Source organism: Spermophilus citellus (genome assembly GCF_964194105.1).
Source record: "Spermophilus citellus genome assembly, chromosome: 9".
NCBI classification, from domain to species: domain Eukaryota; kingdom Metazoa; phylum Chordata; class Mammalia; order Rodentia; family Sciuridae; genus Spermophilus; species Spermophilus citellus.
The window spans coordinates 5374115-5394891 of record NC_138191.1 but is presented as its reverse complement, the minus strand read 5'-3'; the positions used below and the strand labels follow the sequence as shown (position 1 = coordinate 5394891).

Below are 20777 nucleotides of genomic sequence, written 5' to 3'. Positions count from 1 at the left end.
AGGCCCTGGGTTCAATAATAATAATAATAATAATAATACCACTTGTGGTGGCATAGGCCTGTAATCCCAGCAGCTCAGGAGGCTGAGGCAGGAGAACCACAAGTTCAAAGCCAGCCTCAGCAACTTATCAAGACTCTTTCTCAAAATAAAAAATAAAAAGGTCTGGGGATGTGGCTCGGTGGTTAAAGTGCCCAGGTTCAATTCCTACTACCAAAAATAAATATATAAATACATAAATAAATGCATAAATAAATAAGAAAGGATAGGGATGTAACTGAGTAGTAAATTGCTCCTGGGTTTAATCCTCAGCTCCACAAAAATAAAAAAAATATATATATTTCAATTAACTTTTTAAGTTTTGGGTTTTTGGTGGGTTTTTTTTTTTTTTTTTTTTTTTTTTTTTTGGTACCGATGATTGAACTCAGGGGGTGCTTTATCACTGAACATTCTTATGAACCCATGGCTCCACACATGCTAGCAAGCACTCTATACTGAAGCTAATATCCCCAATCCAAATGTAAACATAATTTCAGTGGTGACTTTTACTGCAATGAGTGAATATGTAGTAACTTATTTAAGTAAGATTTTTTTTTCTTTTGGTACTGAGGATTGAACCCAGATATGCTTAACCACTGAGCCACTTCCCCAATCCTTTTACATTTTTATTTTGAAATGGAATCCCACTAAGTTGTTTAGGGCCTTGCTAAATTGCTGAGCCTGGCTTTGAACTTACAATCCTCCTGCCTCAGCCTCCTAAATCACTAGGATTACAGGCATGCTCTATCACACCTGGCTAAATTTTTTCTATTGTAAATAAAATTAAAATACAAGTTGGGTATTGAAGTGCATTCCTATGATCTCAACAACTCAGAAGGCTGAGGCAGGAGGATCACAAGTTCTAGGCCAGCCTCAGCAACTTAGTGAGGCCCTAAGCAACTTAGCAAGACCCTGTCTCAAAAAATGAAAAGGGCTGGGATTGTGGCTCAGTGGTACTGGGTTCAATCCCCAGTACCAAAAACAAAAACAAAACAAAAAGACCGAGGAGGTAGCTCAATGATACAGCACCCCTAATACTGAAAGAAAACAACAACAAACATGAATAAGATCAATCATTTGTTACAAAACTAACTCTAGTCATTGTTGTCCTTTTGATTTTCTCCTTCAAGGTATTTCCTCCATTCAGACTTGTTCCAGAGAAAATTACACTGATTCCAACTAACATGATGCAGGTGATCTTAAAGGCAGAATATAAGATTTACCATTTCTCCTTTACACACATACACCCCTCTTCCTATTGGTCTTCGTTTGTATACTCCCAGCCAAATTCAACTGGGTCTTGATAAAGAAGAAAGTGAGTTTTCCCTGACCTGTGATGTTCATGGTATAAACTCTCTTGGAATCCTGTGGATCATTTACAGCACTTCCATTTCTTCTGCATTTGGGTTGATGTGGGATATGCTGTTCAGGAAGAGGGGGAAGATAAAGAAGTCAAGTTGCTTGGACAAAATGTTGGGAAAAAAGATGTGACTTCTCATCCACATTCCAGGCATTCACTAGTATGTTTAAATTCCAGGTAATGTCTGAAGGTGGCCCTCAGCCCCAATCTATCATTCACTTCTCCATCAGTAATCAGACTGTGGCTGTTGTCAATAGGAGGGGGCAAGTTACAGGGAAAGTGGTTGGCACAGCTGTGGTCCATGGCACCATCCAGACAGTAAATGAAGATACTGGCAAAGTCATTGTGTTTTCCCAGGTATTAGTTCTTTGCTGTGCTCTGCTTCTACCCTTTCATTTGGGAACCGTATTGGGGATTTGTGGAGGGTGATAAGGAGGGTGTCAGCATCCCAGGAAAACTCTTTTAGTCTCCCTCACCTGCTATTCTCTTAATCAGGCATGGAAAACATAATCTTTAGTGGAAAACTCACAGAGTCCTTGGCATTGTTGTAAGACATGGTCCCTATCCTTAAAAAATTCTTTAAAGAACAAAACCAAACATATCCATGGTATCAATTTTTTTGTTGAGTGCCAAAAACAACACAATAAACTGGTTATCATGAGCATATCTGTGCACCCCACAGAGATTTCCCTTTAACCTAAGCTTGCCCTCTACCCTCCTGAGCAGGATGAAGTACAGATTGATGTTGTTCAGCTGAGGGCTGTTAGGATCCTTGCAGCTGCAACTAGACTCATCACAGCTACTGAGGTCAGTATGATGACTGTGTTCTGGGTTCATTATTCTAGATGATGTCAGGTGAGCTAGGCATGGTGGTGTACACTTGTAATCCAAGATTCAGGATGCTGAGGCAGGAGAATTGCAAGTTCGAGGTCAGCTTGTCTCAAGATAAAAAAAAGGGCTGGGGCATAGCTCAGTAGTAAAGCATCTCTGGATTCAATACCCAGTGCTAGGAAAAAAACCTGATAATTCCAGGTGGGCAGAATATGTAACATAATACCACCTTTTCTTTTCAGATGCCAGTTTATGTTATGGGCGTGACCAGTACCCAGACCCCTTTCTCCTTCAGCAATGCCAACCCTGGGCTCACATTCCAGTGGTCCATGAGCAAAAGAGATGTATTGGATCTAGTACCCAGGCATTCAGAGGTATAAATTTATCTGTTTATTTTATTACCTTAAGAATTTATTTATTTTTATTTTTTTATGTGGTGCTAAGGATCGAACTCAGGGCCTCATGCATGCTAAGCAAGTGCTCTGCACTGAGCTACAGCCCCAGCCCCTCAACTTTCTTAACCGTACAATATCATGACTTATTTTTTTTTTTTTAAGAGAGAGTGAGAGAGGGGACAGAGAGAGAGAGAGAGAGAGAGATTTTAATATTTAGTTAGTTAGTTAGTTCTCGGCGGACACAACATCTTTGTTGGTATGTGGTGCTGAGGATCGAACCCCGGGCCACACGCATGCCAGGCGAACGCGCTACCGCTTGAGCCACATCCCCAGCCCATATCATGACTTCTTTTCCTTATTCTTTGAACTCTGGAAACCTTCAAATCATGTGAAGAATCCAAATTTGAATAGTCATATAATTATATATGATTTTTAATATTTTGGACTGGAAAGAGCTCTAAAAAGCAGTTTTCCTTTACTTTCATATTTGTTGTACAATGTTATAATAATGTTGTACTTCTGAGCAGATGACTATTTAATATGAGTAACACAGAAATATAAAGTATATGCAGAGAGTTTAGATATATAATATTTTAACTTGTACAGGCTCACATTTAATTATATTCATAATCATGTTTGTACTGCATAGTGAGCAGTTGAGATCAACAATAAGAAAGATGGAGGGCTGGGGATGTGGCTCAAGCGTTAGCACGCTCGCCTGGCATGTGTGTGGCCCAGGTTCTATCCTCAGCACCACATACAAACAAAAAAAGATGTTGTGTCCACCGAAAACTAAAAGATAAATATTTTTTAAAAATTAATAAAAAAAAAGATGGAAATGAAGGACTATAGATAGCCAAGCAGTTTCCTACATCCACTATACTGGGGCTAGAAAACTGGATTCTTGCAGTAGGGATGTGGATGCTGTGGGACTATTGTGGCCAACTGTTTGGCAGCTGATTCTAGATGGATCCCTTTCATCAATGGCAAATTTAAGAAGAGTGAGTAATTACGCAGCCCCTCTATGGTTCCCTTTGGTATCTGGTGGTATTGGCTCCTCCCAACTGTTGTCTGGAGCTATGGAAGAACTCAGGATGGCCATTGAAGATGTCTACAATGCAATTTAAGACTTAAGGTTAAATAAATAAATAAATAAATATTTTTTTTTAAAAAAAGGGCTGGGGATGTGGCTCAAGCGGTAGCGCGCTCGCCTGGCATGCATGCGGCCCGGGTTCGATCCTCAGCACCACATACAAACGAAGATGTTGTGTCCGCCAAATACTAAAAAATAAATATTAAAATTCTCTCTCTCACTCTTTAAAAAAAAAGAAAATTAAAAAAAAAGACTTAAGGTTTCTGAAAATAATTAGGCATATAGCATCAAACCTCACATGGAAACCTAAAAAAGACAAAGTTTGGTAACAGTTTAACTAAGTAGGAGTTTTGGGTAGTAAACAGCTATAGCATTGTTTACAAGACTGTTATCATCAGTTTGATGGAACCCACTCATGATAGTCTGAAGACAATGGTAGCTACATAGGTCTGGGCCAAGGTTCTCATAAGGTCACAGTTTAGAGCCAATGAGAATAAAAAATTAGACTTAGACCTTGGGAGAAAACAGAGAGGTTAGAAGAGCTAGAATTAGGAGAATATTTCTAGAGCCAATTAAAAAGAAAAGAAATCTGGAAGAAGTAAAAACATCTATTTATAATCTTTCTAAAAATAGCTTAAATCTATAATTTAAGGAAACTGTAGTAGTTGGATCTTCTGTCAGGAACTTCTCAGATTCTGGTTATACTTGGAATTGAAGGATAAGAACTGTACTTAGTTGGGTACAATTCAGCAAAGGGATTTGGCTTTTTTCCCTAAATAGCAATGAGAGGTTTTGTGAAAGGAGGGAATAGCCTAGGCCTAAGCCTCTATTCTACTTCTTTTTAAAAAATATATCTTAGTTGTTAGGCTGGGGATATAACTTAGTTGGTAGAGTGCTTGCTTTGCATGCATTAAGCCCTGGGTTCAATACCAGCACCATACACATACACACACAAAAAAAAAAATCAAAATATTTTTTTAGTTGTAGATGGACATAATCCCTGTATTTTTATTTATTTGTTTGTTTATTTATTTTTATGTGATGCTGAGAATGGAACCCAGTGCCTCACACGTGCTAGGCAAGTGCTCTACCCCTGAGCTAAAACCTCAGCCCCTTCAACTTCTTTCTTTCTCTTATCTAAGGCATCACTGTTTTCTCTAGCAAAAGAAAGAATTGAGAGCCAGACATATATATGTTTAGTTTTCCTGCCTCAGACCCAGCATAGGCAAATTAAGCGATGAAATGGGTCACTAACCCCACACTATGAAAATGCCACATTTAGAGATTCACTTGGATAAAACTATCATAAACCATTCATTCTTTAATATGAGGCTTCCTTTCAGACAACCGATTGAGATGTACACAAAGGGAATAGGACTTTTTATGTTGAGGAACAGGGAAAAGTAATTTGGAACTTGGGACTCTATTGTGAATCTAGAGAGCTGAAAAGAAGATCTCAAGGGCTCTGGACAGCAAGAAGGCAGGGAAGATAGGACATGAAATAGTGTTGGAAAGGTAGACAAGTGCCTACTTCAATATGGATTTGCCTTGGTTTTGGTCCTATTTTCCCTCTTACCAGAAATCAGGTTCCTAATACTCCTTATCCAGTCTAGACTGAAATAGTGAGTATCTAAGTGGGGAGACAGTCAGTTTGTTTTGTTTTGTTTTTTGGTATCTGGGTGCTTAACCACGGAGCCACATCCCTAACCTTTTTTATTTTTTATTTTGAGACAGAGTCTCAGTTTCTTAGGGCCTCTTACATTGCCGAGACTGACCTTAAACTTGTGATCCTCCTGTCTCAGCTGGGATTCGAGGCATGCTCCACCACACCCAGTATGGTCAGCCAGTGTTAATCTAAAATTGGAGTCTCCCTTTCTCCCCTCATCCTTCCTTGCCACTACCCTGAGCTCTGTGAATAGATCACCTTGCCTGTCTCCCATCTCAAGTTCTATTGTCTGAACCCATTTTAGAAATCACTACCATCATTTCCATTCTTCTCCTCTCAATGAACTGACTTTGAGATAACAGAAGAAAGAGCCTTGGAGGCTCCAGAAATAGCTGAACTGCACCCAGAGGTTTGCCTTAGGGGCCATTGTGCTGCTGGGGATAGGACAAAACATGAATAGGAAAGCAAGTCCTGCACTCTCTTTCTCACAGATAGCTATTTGCAACACACAGTTTTCTTATTGTTACAAGAAAGGAAGAGCACAACATTTATTCGGGAATGAATATTTATTTTTTTTCATTTCTCTCTCTCTCTCTCTCTCTCTCTCTCTCTCTCTCTCTCTCTATTTATTTATTTTTATTTTGGTGCTGGGGAATCAAACAACCAGGGCCTCATACACGATAGGCTAGTACTCTGTCACTGAGCCACATCCCAGGCCCTCATGAATATTTCTTTTTTTCTTTTTTCTTTCTTTTTTTTTAAATGTGGTCTATCCACATAGTGGACTCTTTTTTTATATATATATTTTTTTTATTATAGATGGACACAATACCTTCATTTTATTTAATTATTTATTTGTGGTGCTGAGGATCGAACCCAGTGCCTCATATACATATGAGGCAAGCCCTCTGCCACTTAGCCACAATCCCAGCCCTTATATGTATATTTATTTTTTAGTTGTAGGTGGACACAATATCTTTATTTTTTATGTGGTGCTGAGGATCAAACCCAGTGCCTCACGCATGCTAGGCAAGCACTCTTCCTCTGGCCACAACCCCAGCTCTCAGGGGACTCTTTAAAAGAAAAAAAAAAAAAAATATATATATATATACACATATATATATATATATATATGTGTGTGTGTGTGTGTGTGTGTGTGTGTGTATATACATACACATATATATATATAAAACTTTATTTTACTTATTTGTGTGGTGCTGAGGATCAAACTCAGTGCCTCACATGTTAGGCAAGTGCTCTACCACTGAGTTAAAACCCCAGCCCCACTCATGAGTATTTCTTAATCCATTTCTTTACTGTCTAGGTTTTCCTACAGCTTCCAATAGAGAATAACTTTGCCATGGTGGTCCACACGAAAGCAGCTGGCAGGACCAGTATCAAAGTCACTGTTCGATGTGTAAACAGTTCCTCTGGACAGTTTGAGGGAAATTTGTCAGAACTGTCTGATGAAGTTCAGATTCTGGTAAGCTCTCAAACCTAAATTTTGTTCTATGTATAAATAAGAAGAAAGTTATGTTCTCTTATCATCCATTAGTGCTTAATCTGGATAAAAAAATTGCTAGAAGGATCTCTGGAATAATTTTATAATTCCTAGATCTTTATCATTCCTGCTAATTGCTTCTATATAGACCTAACATTAGAAACTTTAGCACATGTACTCCCTTCAACTCCCACTCTAGGAACACTACAATAACCAGAGAGGGATTCATTTCTAGCAAAGATATTATAATATAGCTATTTAGATATAATCACTGGTAGAATGAATATAGTACTAACTTCTGGTAAAGTGTAAAAGTATGAATAGTTTCTACACATGTTCTCAGACTAAAAGCTAAATTGTCCTAATTTTAGAATTAAAAAGACAAACTATCATTATATGGAGCAAGTAAGTTTCTCTACTTATGAATTTGAAGCTTTTTAAAAAAAAATCTTTTCCCCTTTATTTGGGCTTTGGTTCTATGATTCAATGTAGGGATAAGGAGAGAGCACTTTACTAGGAAGAACTGGATGGTTTTCCTTTGTGAAAGGAGGGAAAGGCCTTGCTAACTTAATATTATAGGTTCTTGTTAATTTAGTAAAGGTTCTTTGTTCCCAAATCTCATTTCAGGTTACCAGAGTTAAAATAGAAATTTCAAATTTATTTTCTACCTAAAAATACAGAGGATACAGTAAGTGTAAACTTAGCTACTTGCCCAGTCCATGAGTCAGAAACAACTAATATTAGTTGTCTATTCTAGAATACCTAGATATGTTTAAATTATCTGGCTCATTTTGGAAAGGAGTGTTGTGGAAGTTTTCAGATTAATTAAAAGTAGGGCATAATGCTGACTTATAGATTGTGGGGTGGGGGGTGGGTACTGGGAAGCAAACTCAGGGGTTTGCTACATAAAATAAAATTTTAAAAAATATATTTTTTTTTTATTTTGAGATAGAGTCTGGCCAAGTTGCCCAAGTTGGCTTCAACTCGCAATCTTTCTGCCTCAGTCTCCTGAATAGCTGGGACTATAGGCATGCGCCACTGCACCCCGGGCTATAGTTGTCATTTATTTAACATGTAATCCCTTGGAGATTATACTGAAGTCCACACGTGAGTAAATATCATAATTTATCTTTTCCAGAAATGAGGAAACATTATTTTTTCATTATAGGTGTTTGAAAAACTCCAACTTTTCTCTTCAGAGTGCCAACCTGAGCAGATTTTAATGCCTATGAATTCTCAGCTCAAACTCCATACCAACAGGTAAGGAAAGGGAGAACATGGCCCAGGTTCTAGTATCTTTAGAAAAAAATTGCACATAGAAAGAATGACCCTTGCCTTCCAGGTATTTGTTTTAACCCCTGAATTTTTTTTAGTTGTAATGAAATAATTCACATAACATAAATCTAACAATTTAAAGTCTTAAGTCCAGTGGCATTTAGTACATTCATAATATTGTACAACTGTCACCTCTATCTAGTTTCATTTTCATCATCACCAAAGGAGACATACTAACTAAGCAGACCTGCCCATTCTCGCTCCCTCCCAGTTCCTAACAACCATTAAGCTGCTTTCATTCTTTATGGTATTAGCTATTCTGGATATTTCATATAAAATGAATCATACAACATGCACATTTTTTTAATTTTTATTTTTCAGTTGTAGTTGGACACAATACCTTTATTTACTTGTTCATTTATTTATTTTTATGTGGTGCTGAAGATCAAACACAGGGCCTTGCATGTGCTAGGTGAGCACTCTGCTGCTGAGCTACAATCCCAGCCCCACAACATGCAAATTTTTGTGTTGCTTCTTTCAGTTAGCATAACAGTTTTGAGATTTAGCCACATTGTGGCATGTATCAGTACCTTACTCCTTTCTATGACTGAATAATTTTCCATTATGTAAATATATCATAACAGGCCTGAGGATGTGGCTCAAGCGGTAGCGCACTCGCCTGGCATGCATGCGGCCCGGGTTCGATCCTCAGCACCACATACAAAACAAAGATGTTGTGTCTGCCGAAAACTAAAAAATAAATATTAAAATTCTCTTTCTCTCTCTCTCTTAAAAAAAATATATCATAACATTTTGTTTATCCATTCATTGATGGATATTTAGGTTATATTTACTTTTTGACTATTGTGAATAGGGCTACTATGAAGTTCACGTACAAGTATTTGAATGCCTGTTTCCAGTTATTTGGCCAAATATTTTTTTCCAAATAATTCTTTAATGATAAATATGTTTTGATTTTTAAAGATGTAAGCATAACCCAAATGCAGACTTTTACCTGGGGAACATAAGGTAGAAAATGGCAAGCAGCTTCCTGGAATACTGACTCAAAACAGTAGTCCTGGAATTCTTTATTCCTTCCCCTCTGGTCAGATTCCTTTATTCCTTTCCCTCAGCGAAAGAGGCCAAGAGTTGCCACTTGCTCCATTTGTTTCCTAGGGAAGGAGCCGCCTTTGTGAGTTCCCGTGTTCTCAAGTGTTTCCCTAATTCATCTGTCATTGAGGAAGATGGTGAAGGGCTCCTGAAAGCTGGTTCCATTGCAGGTACTGCTGTGTTGGAAGTCACTTCTATTGAACCTTTTGGAGTCAACCAAACAACCATAACTGGGGTCCAGGTGAGTACAGCAACTTACTCATTAAGGGGAGCCTATTATCCCAACTATTCAGGAGGCTGAGGCAGGAGGACTGTAAGTTTGAGGTCAGCTTGGGCAACTAAGTAAGGTATTGTCTCAAAATAAAAATTTTAAAAATGGGCTGGGGGACTGGGATGGTGGCTCAGCAGTAGAGCGCTCGCCTAGCACGTGCAAGGCCCTGACTGGTTTTAGCACCACGTAAAAACAAAATAGATATTATGTCCCACTACAACTAAAAAATAATAATTTTTTAAATGGTTTGGATCCCTAGCACCTCAAAATAAATTAATAAATAGGAATACCAGGGCTTTAAGAGGCATGTTTCCTTTCTTAACAACTAGAAATTTAGCTGGGTGCAGTACCACCTGAAATCCCAGATATTTGGGAGGCTGAAGCAGGAGCATTGCAAATTCAAACCCAGCCTGGTCAATTAAGCAAGACCTTGTCTCAAAATAAAAAATAAAACATGCTTGGAATATACTTTATTGGCAAAGCACCCCAAAGTTCAATCCGTAACACTGAAAAAAAAAAACTAGAAACTTCTATGGAAGTCATAAATTAACCTCTACGATAATAGGCAAATTTTGACTTGATTATAAACCATCAGATTACAGTGGTTTGAGAGGCTGAGGCAGGAGGATCACAAATTCAAAGCTAGCCTAGCAATTTAACGAGGCCTGAGCAATTTAGCAATACCCTGTCTCAAAATGAAATAAATAAATGAAAAGGGCTGGGGATGTGGCTCAATGGTTGAGCACCCCTGGGTTCAATCCCTGGTACCAAAGTGGGGAAAATATATCAAATTTGAAAAGCCTTTAGAGCTAGGTGCAGTAGCTCACTCCTGTAATCCCAATGACTCAGGAGGCTGAGGCAGGATTGTGAATTCAAAGCCAGCCTCAGCAATTTAGCAAAGCACTTAGCAATTCAGTAAGACCGTGTCTCTAAATAAAATATTTAAAAAGGGCTGAGAATGTGGCTCAGTGGTTAAGTGCCCCTGGGTTCAATCCCCAGTACCAAAAAGATGGACTTTAGAGCCCTTGTTTTGAAAGGGAATTAGCTTCAAGTTGATATGTTAAGCTTCTGAGTAGCTTTAGCAAGAGGTTGGTTGTAGGAAGAGTCTAGAACTATTGCTATCAAAGGCTGGCTTTGATATAGAATTAAAATTTTTAATTAGAAGAAGCTATAGATCACTTCTTGGCCTTTTGGCTAAAATCCAGTATAATATAAGAGGCTTCACAGGTTGGTTAGTCTAACACAAAAAAAAATAATTTTAAGAGTCAGATATGAGGCTGGGTGCAGTGGTGCATGCCTGTAATCCCAGAGACTCGGGAGACTGAGACAGGAGGATCGTGAGTTCAAACCCACCCTCAGCCTCAGCAATGATGAGGTGCTAAGCAACTCAATGAGGCCCTGTCTCTAAATAAAATACAAAACAGGGCTGGGGATGTGGCTCAGAGGTTGAGTGCCCCTGAGTTCAATCCCAGTACCAAAAAAAAGAAAAAGAGTCAGGTATGATAGTGAATACCTATAATCCCAGCAACCCAGGAGGCTGAGGAAGGAAGATTGCCAACCTAGACAAATTTGTGAGACCCTCTCTCAAAATAAAAATAAAAAGGGTTAAAGATGTAGCTCAGTTGTAAAGCACCCCTGGGTTGAATTTCCAGTACTGAAAAAAAAAATTAGGCATTAAACATCTATATCCTAGCTACTCTGTTGATCCTTTTGTGTACCTTATCACTTTTAACTACCACAAAAAATTGTACATAGGGCTGGAAATATAGCTCAGTCGGTAGAGTGCTTGCCTCGAATGAACAAGGCCCTGGGTTTAATCCCCAGCACCACACCCACACAAAAAAAGTACATAAAATGAGCACAGTAGCATATGCCTATAATCCCCAGTGACTCAGGAAGCTGAGACGGGAGGAACGTAAATTCTGTGCCAACTGGGTAACTTAGTGAGACCCTGTCTCAAAATAAAAAATTAAAAGGGGGGCTGAGGATGTGGCTCAAGCGGTAGCGCGCTCGCCTGGCATGCGGGCGGCCCGGGTTCGATCCTCAACACCACATACAAACAAAGATGTTGTGTCCGCCGAAAACTGAAAAATAAATATTTAAAAAAAAATTTTAAATTAAAAGGGCTGGGCTGGATATGGTGGAATTTACCTATAATCCCAGCAAGTATGAGGCTGAGGCAGGAGTATTGCAAGTTCAAGGCTAGCTCAGCAATTTAGCCAAATCCTATTTAAAAAAAAAAAAAAAAAAAAAAAGTCTTGGGATGTAGCTCAATAGTATAGTGCTCCTGGATTCAGTCCCCAGGTTAAAAACAAACAAAACACCTATTTGAGCAAGGCACAGTGGTACATATCCGTAATCCCAGCAACTCGGCATGCTGAGGCAGGAGGATGTCAAGTTTGAAGCCAGCCTCAGCAATTTAGTAAGACCCTGTTTCAAAATGCAAAAGGAGGGCTGTGGGTATAGCTCAGTTAGTAGAGTGCTTTGCCTTGCATGCACAAGGCTGTGGGTTCAATCCCCAGCACCACAAAATAAATAAGGAAAGAAAGAAGAGCTGGAGATGTAATTTAGTGGAAAGTGCCTCTGGGTTTAATCCCTGCTACCAAAAAAAAAGAGGTTTTTCCTATAAGAAGAGGAATACCATTCTGTTTTCATCATTGATTATAAATTGTAGAATATGGTAGCAGTTCTTCTCCAATGCATCCTTCTCTGAACCAGTAGGTTTTGTCTCCCACAGGTAGCACCGGTAACATACCTGAAAATGAGCAGCCAACCCAAGCTATACACAACACAAGGAAGGACCCTATCAGCCTTTCCCTTGGGCATGTCTCTCACCTTCATTGTTCAGTTTTATAATAGCATTGGAGAGAAATTCCACACCCACAATACTCAGCTTTATCTGGCTCTGAACAGGTATGGAAGTCAAAGGAATATTGTTGACACTGTGGCTGATTAGGCTAGTATTGTATTGAAGCTCCAGTAAAGTTCTCTAACATTCTAAACTTATTCCTTTAGTTAATATTGATCGGAGTGGCTGATGCCTGTAATTCCAGTGGATCTGGAGGATGTGGAGGCTGGGAGGCCCTAAGCAATTTAGCCAGGCCCTGTCTCAAAATAAAAAATAAAATGGGGGCTGGGGATGTGGCTCAAGCCGTAGCACGCTTGCCTGGCATGCATGCGGCCCGGGTTCGATCCTCAGCACCACATACAAACAAAGATGTTGTGTCCACCGAAAACTAAAGAATAAAATATTTAAAAAAATATAAAATAAAATAAAATGGGCTGGGCTGGGGATATGGATCAATGGTTAAGTGCGCCTGGGTCCAATCCCTGGTACCTCTCCCAAAAACAAGTTTTTAAAATAATGAAGGGGCCTGGGATTATGGCTCAGTAGTAGAGCGCTCGGCTAGCACATGCGAGAAGCTAGGTTCAATCCTCAGCACCACATAAAAATAGATAAAATAAAGGTATTGTCTCCAACTACAACTAAAAAAAATATTTTAAAAAATAATAATGAACTAGGGGGAGGTAGCTCAGCAGTACAGTGTTTGCCCGATATGTGTGAAACACTGGGTTTGATTCCCAGCAGTGGAAAAAAAAATGGTTAAAAATTAATTTAAAAGGCCTGATTCAGTTAAAGAATGGTATTGTCAATAAGGAAAATTTTCAATGGGTTTTGAATTTTTCAAGTCCTAGTTCACAGAAAGAATCATTAGAACTAATTGAAATGTTGTTATCAAAAAGTTTTACTGGGGGCTGGGGATGTGGCTCAAGCGGTAGCGCGCTCGCCTGGCATGCGTGCAGCCCGGGTTCGATCCTCAGCACCACATACCAACAAAGATGTTGTGTCCGCCGAGAACTAAGAAAAAATAAATAAATATTTAAAAAATTTTCTCTCTCTCTCTCTGTCCCCCTCTCTCTCACTCTCTCTTTAAAAAAAAAAAAAAAAAAGTTTTACTGGAACCAGGTGCAGTGAGTGGCACATACCTGTAATCCTAGCTACTGGAGAAGCTGAAGCAGGAGGATCTCAAGGTCCAAGCCAGTCTAGGAAATTTAGTGCAACTCTGTCTCAAAAAATAAAAAGCACTAGGGTTGTAGCTCAGAGGTAGAGCACTTCCATAGCGTGTACATACCTTGGTTCAGTCTACAGTAATACACGCACACACGTGGAGCTTTACTGGGAACAAAAAAAGTTTTAAAGCCTTACTGCTGGCTGGGAATGTGGCTCAAGCGGTAGTGCGCACGTCTGGCATGCGTGTGGCCCAGGTTCGATCCTCAGCACCACATACAAAGAAAGATGTTGTGTCCACCGAAAACTAAAAAAAATAAATATTAAAAAATTATCTTTTGGGGGCAGGGGATGTGGCTCAAGCAGTAGCGCCCTCGCCTGGCATGCGTGCAGCCCGGGTTTGATCCTCAGCACCACATACCAACAAAGATGTTGTGTCCGCCGATAATTAAAAAAAATAAATATTAAAATTCTCTCTCTCTCTCTCTCTCTTTAAAAAAAAAAAAAAAAAAAAAAAAAAAAAAGCCTTACTGCTACACATGGAACATTCCTGTAATCCCAGAAACTCAGGAGGCTGAGGAAGGAGGATCACAAGTTCAAGGCCAGCCTCAGCAACCTAGCAAGGCCCTGTCTCAAAAGAAAAAATTAGAGAAACGGACTGGGAATGTGGCTCAGGGGTAAAGAGCCCCTGGGTTCAATCACCAGTCTCAAAAGAATAAAAAATAACAAGTCTTACTAGAGAAAACTATCATTGTTCTAGAACTAAGGTGGCAGTGGAGGGGAGGAGGGGCTTCCCAGGCACTGTACAAATGAAGGTAATTGATTAATCCTGGGCCTGTACTTGTTTACTTTTTTTTAAATATATTTATTTTTTTAGTTCTAAGTGGACACAATGTCTTTGTTTTACTTTATATGGTGCTGAGGATCAAACTCAGTGCCTCACACATGCTAGGCACGCACTGTACCTCTGAGCCACAACCCAGCCCTGTACTTGTTTCCTTTCTATGTGAAGAAGTCCTTCTGAACTTTTGAGATGTTGAATATAAAATATCTTGTTAGTGGGGCTGGGGCTGTGGCTCAGTGGTAGCATACTTGCCTGGCATGCATGAGGCACTAGATTTGATTCTCAACACCATGTGTAAATAAATAAGATAAAAGTCTATCAACAACAAAAAAAAAATATTTAAAAAAAAATCGTGTTAGGGTCATCCCCTAAATGTTTCCTATTTGTTGTTTCTTTTTAGAGATTAATTGGTGGTTGTTTATTGTTCTGTAGTGCTGGGGATGAAACCCAAAGCCCTGTGAAAGCCAGCCAAGTGCTGCACCACAGAACAACCTCACCAGCCATTCTTTTCAGAGATTTCTTCCTTTCATGTCTACTTTCAGAGATGACTTGCTACTTATTGGACCAGGGAATAGGAACTATACTTATATGGCCCAGGCTGTAAATAAAGGGGTGACCCTTGTGGGACTCTGGGACCAGAGACACCCAGGCATGGCAGACTATATTCCTGTTGCTGTGGAGCATGCCATTGAGCCAGACACCAAGCTTACCTTTGTTGGGGATGTCATCTGCTTCAGCACTCACCTCGTCAACCAGCATGGTCTGTACACCTCCTCTCTCAACCCCAGCTGACATTCTGTGGACTTGAAAGCAGTTAATGCCATAGAGAATTCTCACCCTCAAATTACCTAAAATCTGGGCTGGGAATGTAGTTCCGTGGCAGAGTGCTTGCCTAGCATATGTAAGGCCTGGAGTTCAATCCCCAGCATGGTTACAAAAATAAAAGATGCTTTTTCTTGTCTTTTCCTAGGTGAACCTGGGATATGGATGATTTCTCCTGACAGTATTCTACAGACAGACATTGTCACTGGAGTAGGAGTAGCCAGGAGTCCAGGAACTGCAACGATTTTTCATGACATTCCAGGAGTAGTGAAAACATATCGAGAGGTAAATCTAACTAACTATACCAGAGTGGAAGAGTAACTGTTTTCATATATGTGGATATGATATAGAAAACACAACCTATGAAAGGAGATGCACTCACAGATATAAAACCAAACTTTATTAATAAACATAACAATGCTTGCCCAGCACGGTGGTGCGTACCTGTAATCCCATTGGCTCAGGAGGCTGAGACAGGAGGATCTCTAGTTCAAAGCCAGCCCCACAATGATGAGGCGCTAAACAACTCAGAGAGACCCTGTCTTTAACTAAAATACAAAATAATAGGGCTGGGGATGTGACTTAGTGGTCTAGTGCCCCTGAGTTCAATCCCTGGTACCAAAAAAAAAAAAAAAAAAACCATAACAGTGCTTAAGATTCTTTACCAGAAGAATGTCTAATCTGATTTCTGTTTTCACACTGTGGCTGCTGGATAATACTAGACAATAAGGCAAGACTAGAATCTAAAAGACCAATAATCCAGGTAAGATATTATGGTGGACCAGGTTAGGAACAGAGGAGGTGGTAAAATCTAAACAGATTCTAGGTATATTTTATAGGTAGAACCAATAGAACTTGATGGATTATATGTAGTATGAGAGAATCAAGAATGATTAGAAAAAAAGAAGAAGAGCCAGGCACCATGGGCATGAGCATGTAGTACCAGCTACCTGGAAAGCTGAGGCATAAGGATGGCTTGAGCCCAAGAATTCCAGACCAGCCTGGGCAACAAAGAAAGACCATGGCTTTAAAATAACAATCATCATCATCATCATCACCACCACCACCATTATCACCATCATCATCATCATCCATGGTTCATGGTGTATTTTTAAATTTTCTTTCTTTTATCTTTTCTTCAATTTTTTTTTATTATCTTTTAAGCTGGAGTTTGAACCCAGGGGCACTCTACGGCTAAGCTATACCCCAGTCCTTTTTATATTTTAAGACAGGGTCTCACTAAGTTGCCCAAACTGGCCTTCAACTTGTGAGCCTCCTGCCTCAGCCTCCAGAATCATTGGAATTACAGGTTTGTGCCACTGCACTTGGCAAGATTCATGTTTTTAGTTGAAGAACTAAAAGGATAGCATAACCAGGGGTGGGATTATAGCTCAGTGAGACCCTGACTTCCAACCCAAACACAAAACACAAAACAAAAACTGAAAAGGGTAGCATTACCGTCAACTAAAATGGTTAAATCAATAGGTGCAACAGTTCTAGAGGGAAAGTCAGTTAGTTCAGACAAGTAAAATTGCATATGTCTACTAGATGTCAAATGGATATATTGAGATAGCTGGATATAAAAGTCCAGTAATCATTTGAATCAAGATATTTAAAGCCATTTAATAGAACACTTGCCAAGCATTCACAAGACCCTAAGTTCAATTCCCAGAACCACAAAAATAATTTAAATAAATAAATTAATAAATAAGCAAGCAAGCCATTTGAGCCAGATATAGTGACACATGCCTATAATCCCAGCTACTTGGGAAGTTTAGGCAGGATTAAAAATTCAAGGCCAGGGCTGGAGATATAGCTCAGTTAGTTGGTAGAGTATTTGTCTCACATGCACAAGGCCCCAGCACTACCAAAAAAAAAAAAAAAAAAAAAAAAATCAAGGCCACCAGGTATGGTGGAGCACACCTGTAATCCAAACAACTCAGGAGGCTGAGGCAGGAAGCTCACGAGTTCAAATCCAGCATCAGCAATTAACAAGACTGTTCCAAAATAAAATATAAAAACAGGCTTGGGATGTGGCTCAATGATTAAACACCCCTGGGTTCAATCCCTAGGACTAAATAAATAATAAATAAAAAGTATAAATAAAATAAAGTAGAATGCTACAAGTATGTTGAGAAGAACAAAGTACAACCTTCAGAGAAGTTTGAGAGTATATGCAATTGAAAAAGAAAACTTCCTAAAGAAAGTTGTGATCATTTTTTTTTATTTTAGTTGGACACAATACCTTTATTTTATTTATTTATTTTTATGTGGTGCTGAGAATCAAACCCAGCACCTTGCATGTACTAAGCAAGCACTCTACTGCTGAGCCACAAGCCCAGCCCAAGTTGTGATCATTTTAAAAAGCATAGGGAGTCATAAACAGGGAAGATATGTCAGAAGGAATAATGGACAAAGATTTCTTTCTAGAAAAAAATATTTTCTTCTAAAAGGTACATAGATTTTGTGGTTCTTATGTATTTGATCACTGGGTTAGAGTTTGTATTTATGCAAAATGGACGCTTTTGTTTAAATAAGTGATGATGGGTAGACAGGGAGGGAAGCAGATTCTCTAAGAACACAGGTTTTCCTTTGATTTGCTGACAGGTGGTCGTCAACGCATCATCAAGATTAACTCTCAGTTATGACCTCAAGACTCATCTCACTAACACCCCTAATTCAACTGTATTCAAACTTTTCATCACCACTGGCAGAAATGGTATCAATCTCAAAGGTCAGGAATTTCTTTATAGGTATGAGTGAATGTTTCCATCTTTCCTATCTGGACTAGTAATATAAATTTCCATTTTTTCTTTAAACTGGGGCTGGAACCCAGGGGCACTTTACCTGTGAGCCACATACCCAGTCCTTTTTATTTGTTATTACGAGACAGGGTCTTACCCAGTTTCTGAGGCTGGCTTTGAACTTGTGATACTCCTGCCTCAGCCTTCTGAATCACTGGGAAATTTTCTTTTTTATTTCAAAATCGACTCCATCTTGAAAAACCATGGAGATCTATGAGGCTTCAGAATTGATCAATGGATTAAGTTTGGGTGTTTTTATTGTTGCCTTGTTTATGTTTCTGTTTTTGTTTTTTTCCCCAGGTTGGGGATGAACTCAGGGCCTTGAGCATGCTGGGTAAATATGAGCTACACCCTCAGCCTGGATCAAGGTTTTATTTTTTATTTTTATTTATTTATTTTTTTTTTAGAGAGAGAATTTTTTTATATTTATGTTTTAGTTTTCGGCAGACACAACATCTTTGTTGGTATGTGTTGCTGAGGATCGAACCTGGGCCGCACGCATGCCAGGCGAACGCGCTACCGCTTGAGCCACATCCCCAGCCCCAAGGTTTTATAATATGCTTAATTTAAGTCACATTTGTCTTTGTAGTTTAAAAACTACAGGCTCTTAGGCTTCATCCAGAGATATTTGTGTGTATGTGCTTTACTGGGGATCAAACCCAGAAGAGCTATATCCTCAACTCTTTTTATTTTTGAGCCAGGATCTTGCTAAGTTCAGGGCAGCTACCACTGAGTTAGATCCCAGCCCTTTATTTTTATTTTTTCATTTTGAATAGAATCATGCTAAACTGTCCAGGCTGACCTCAAACTTGAGGTCCTCCTTCCTTAAACTTCAAGTGTCTAGAATTACAGGTATGTGCCACTGAGCCCAGCATCATCCTCAGGTTTAATAATTAATAAGTTCAGGGTAAGGCCTAGGAATCAACTATTTTAAAGCTTCCCTGAGTTGAGAATTGTTGAAGTAGATTATATATGGAAAAAAAGTTTTTTTCTCATTTTATTTTTGAGACAAGTCTTGTTAAATTTCACAGGCTGGCCTCAAATTTATACTGCTCCTGCTTCAGTCTCCTGAGTAGCTGGGATTACAGGCATGCACCATGATGGCAACTCTGAAGGGTTATTTGCTTAGTAGTTTGTCTTGTATGATTTTTGTTTCTTTTCATTTCTTTTCTATTTGTGGTACTGGGATGGCAGGGACACTCTACCACTGACCTGCATGCTTAGCACTTTTTATTTTGAGATGGGGTCTCCCTAAATTGCCCAGGCTGGCCTCAAATTTTTGATCCTCCTACAGAAAATTAAAAGAGAAATTACAAGTAGGGCCACTACACCCACTTTTGCTTCATTTTTGTTCTCTTTAGCCTATGAATTACTCTCAAAAAAAGGGCAAATGGAAGAAAATTAAAATTAAGAACCTCCTAATAGATTCTGGATCCTATGCTAGGAATTTTTGTAAATTTTATCTCATTTAACAATCTTATCATGTAGTAATTATTATCCTAACTTTAAAAATGAAAATACTACCCAGGCATGGTAGCACTCCCCTGTAATCCCAGCAATTTGGGAGGCTGAGGCAGGAAGGTCACAAGTCTGAAGCCTCAGTAACTTGATGAGACCCTATCTCAAAACAAAAACAAAAAGGACTGGCAAACAACTCAGTGGTACAGCACCCCTGGGTTCAGTCCCCAGTACCAAAGCGGGGGAAGATAAAGATGAAAATACTGAGTCTAAAAACAGAGTAACTTGTGCAAGTTAGCAATTAGTCAGTGATGGAAGTGGTAGATATGTCCTACCCCAAAGTCCATGATCATTTTTCTTCCTTCCTTAATAAAGAACAAATTTCAGTGTTTGTTTTGTTTTGTTGGCCATGAGAAAATCCAAAATAGAGTGAACAAATCTAATACATCATTATTGTCTGTAAAACTTAAGACAGAGGTCTGACGTGCATAGCTTAGTGGTGAAGAGCACATGCTCAGAATGCGTAAGGCCCTGGGTTCAATCATCAGCACCCAAAAAATAAAAATAAAATTTAAGATAATTTAACTATTTGCTTTTTGTCCTTCAGTTTTACGGTCAACATATTTTTTACATTAGCTATTTAATTTTGTTACAAATATAACCTAAGTTATATATAAGTAAAGAATGACATTTTTAAGGTTTTCTCTGTTCTTTTACAGAGGAAAAAGTATTAAAAATTTTCTTTTTAACAGTCATCCACTGTTGTTCAACTTATAATTTTATGAACAGACTACAATTTTTCCTCCTGAATTACAACTAATTTATTTTATTTTTTTTTTAAACAGAGAGAGAGAGAGAGAGAGTTTTTTTTTTTTAATATTTATTTTTCAGTTTTCGGCAGACACAACATCTTTGTATGTGGTGCTGAGGATCGAACCTGGGCCGCACGCATGCCAGGCGAGCGCGCTACCGCTTGAGCCACATCCCCAGCCCCAACTAATTTATTGAGAAACTTAATGTGTGGGTCCCTTTGATGTTGTTGATAGTGTCTGTCTGAATGGTCACTGGACTATGGGCAAATGAGAAAGAGCTTCAGCCAACTAAAGCTACCAGGCAACTGTGCAGGGGCAAATCTGGTTAACAGGACACCAAGTCCTACTCATTCTGTAAGAACCCATCTATTGCAGACAACTCAGTCTTAGCATTAATTCATTTCTTCCTGGCTAGATGGTTCTAGATAAGACACCACTTGTGATGAAGTTCAAATGATTTTTGTCCTGAGTCACACTACAAGTAATTATG

The 20777-nt window shown here is 39.0% G+C and overlaps 1 protein-coding gene across 1 annotated transcript in view; it reads left to right on the top strand.

Moving 5' to 3' along the window:
* Positions 1-20777, top strand: part of NUP210L (nucleoporin 210 like) — a 106062-nt gene that overhangs the window by 75262 nt on the left and 10023 nt on the right. Inside the window, exons 22-32 of the mRNA XM_081306845.1 lie at positions 1167-1229; positions 1574-1753; positions 2123-2203; positions 2470-2601; positions 6706-6864; positions 8051-8142; positions 9334-9508; positions 12276-12451; positions 14934-15151; positions 15362-15498; positions 17821-17947. Of these exons, the coding sequence (XP_081162971.1) occupies positions 1167-1229; positions 1574-1753; positions 2123-2203; positions 2470-2601; positions 6706-6864; positions 8051-8142; positions 9334-9508; positions 12276-12451; positions 14934-15151; positions 15362-15498; positions 17821-17947 (1540 nt within the window). The remainder of the gene's footprint in view (positions 1-1166; positions 1230-1573; positions 1754-2122; positions 2204-2469; positions 2602-6705; positions 6865-8050; positions 8143-9333; positions 9509-12275; positions 12452-14933; positions 15152-15361; positions 15499-17820; positions 17948-20777) is intronic.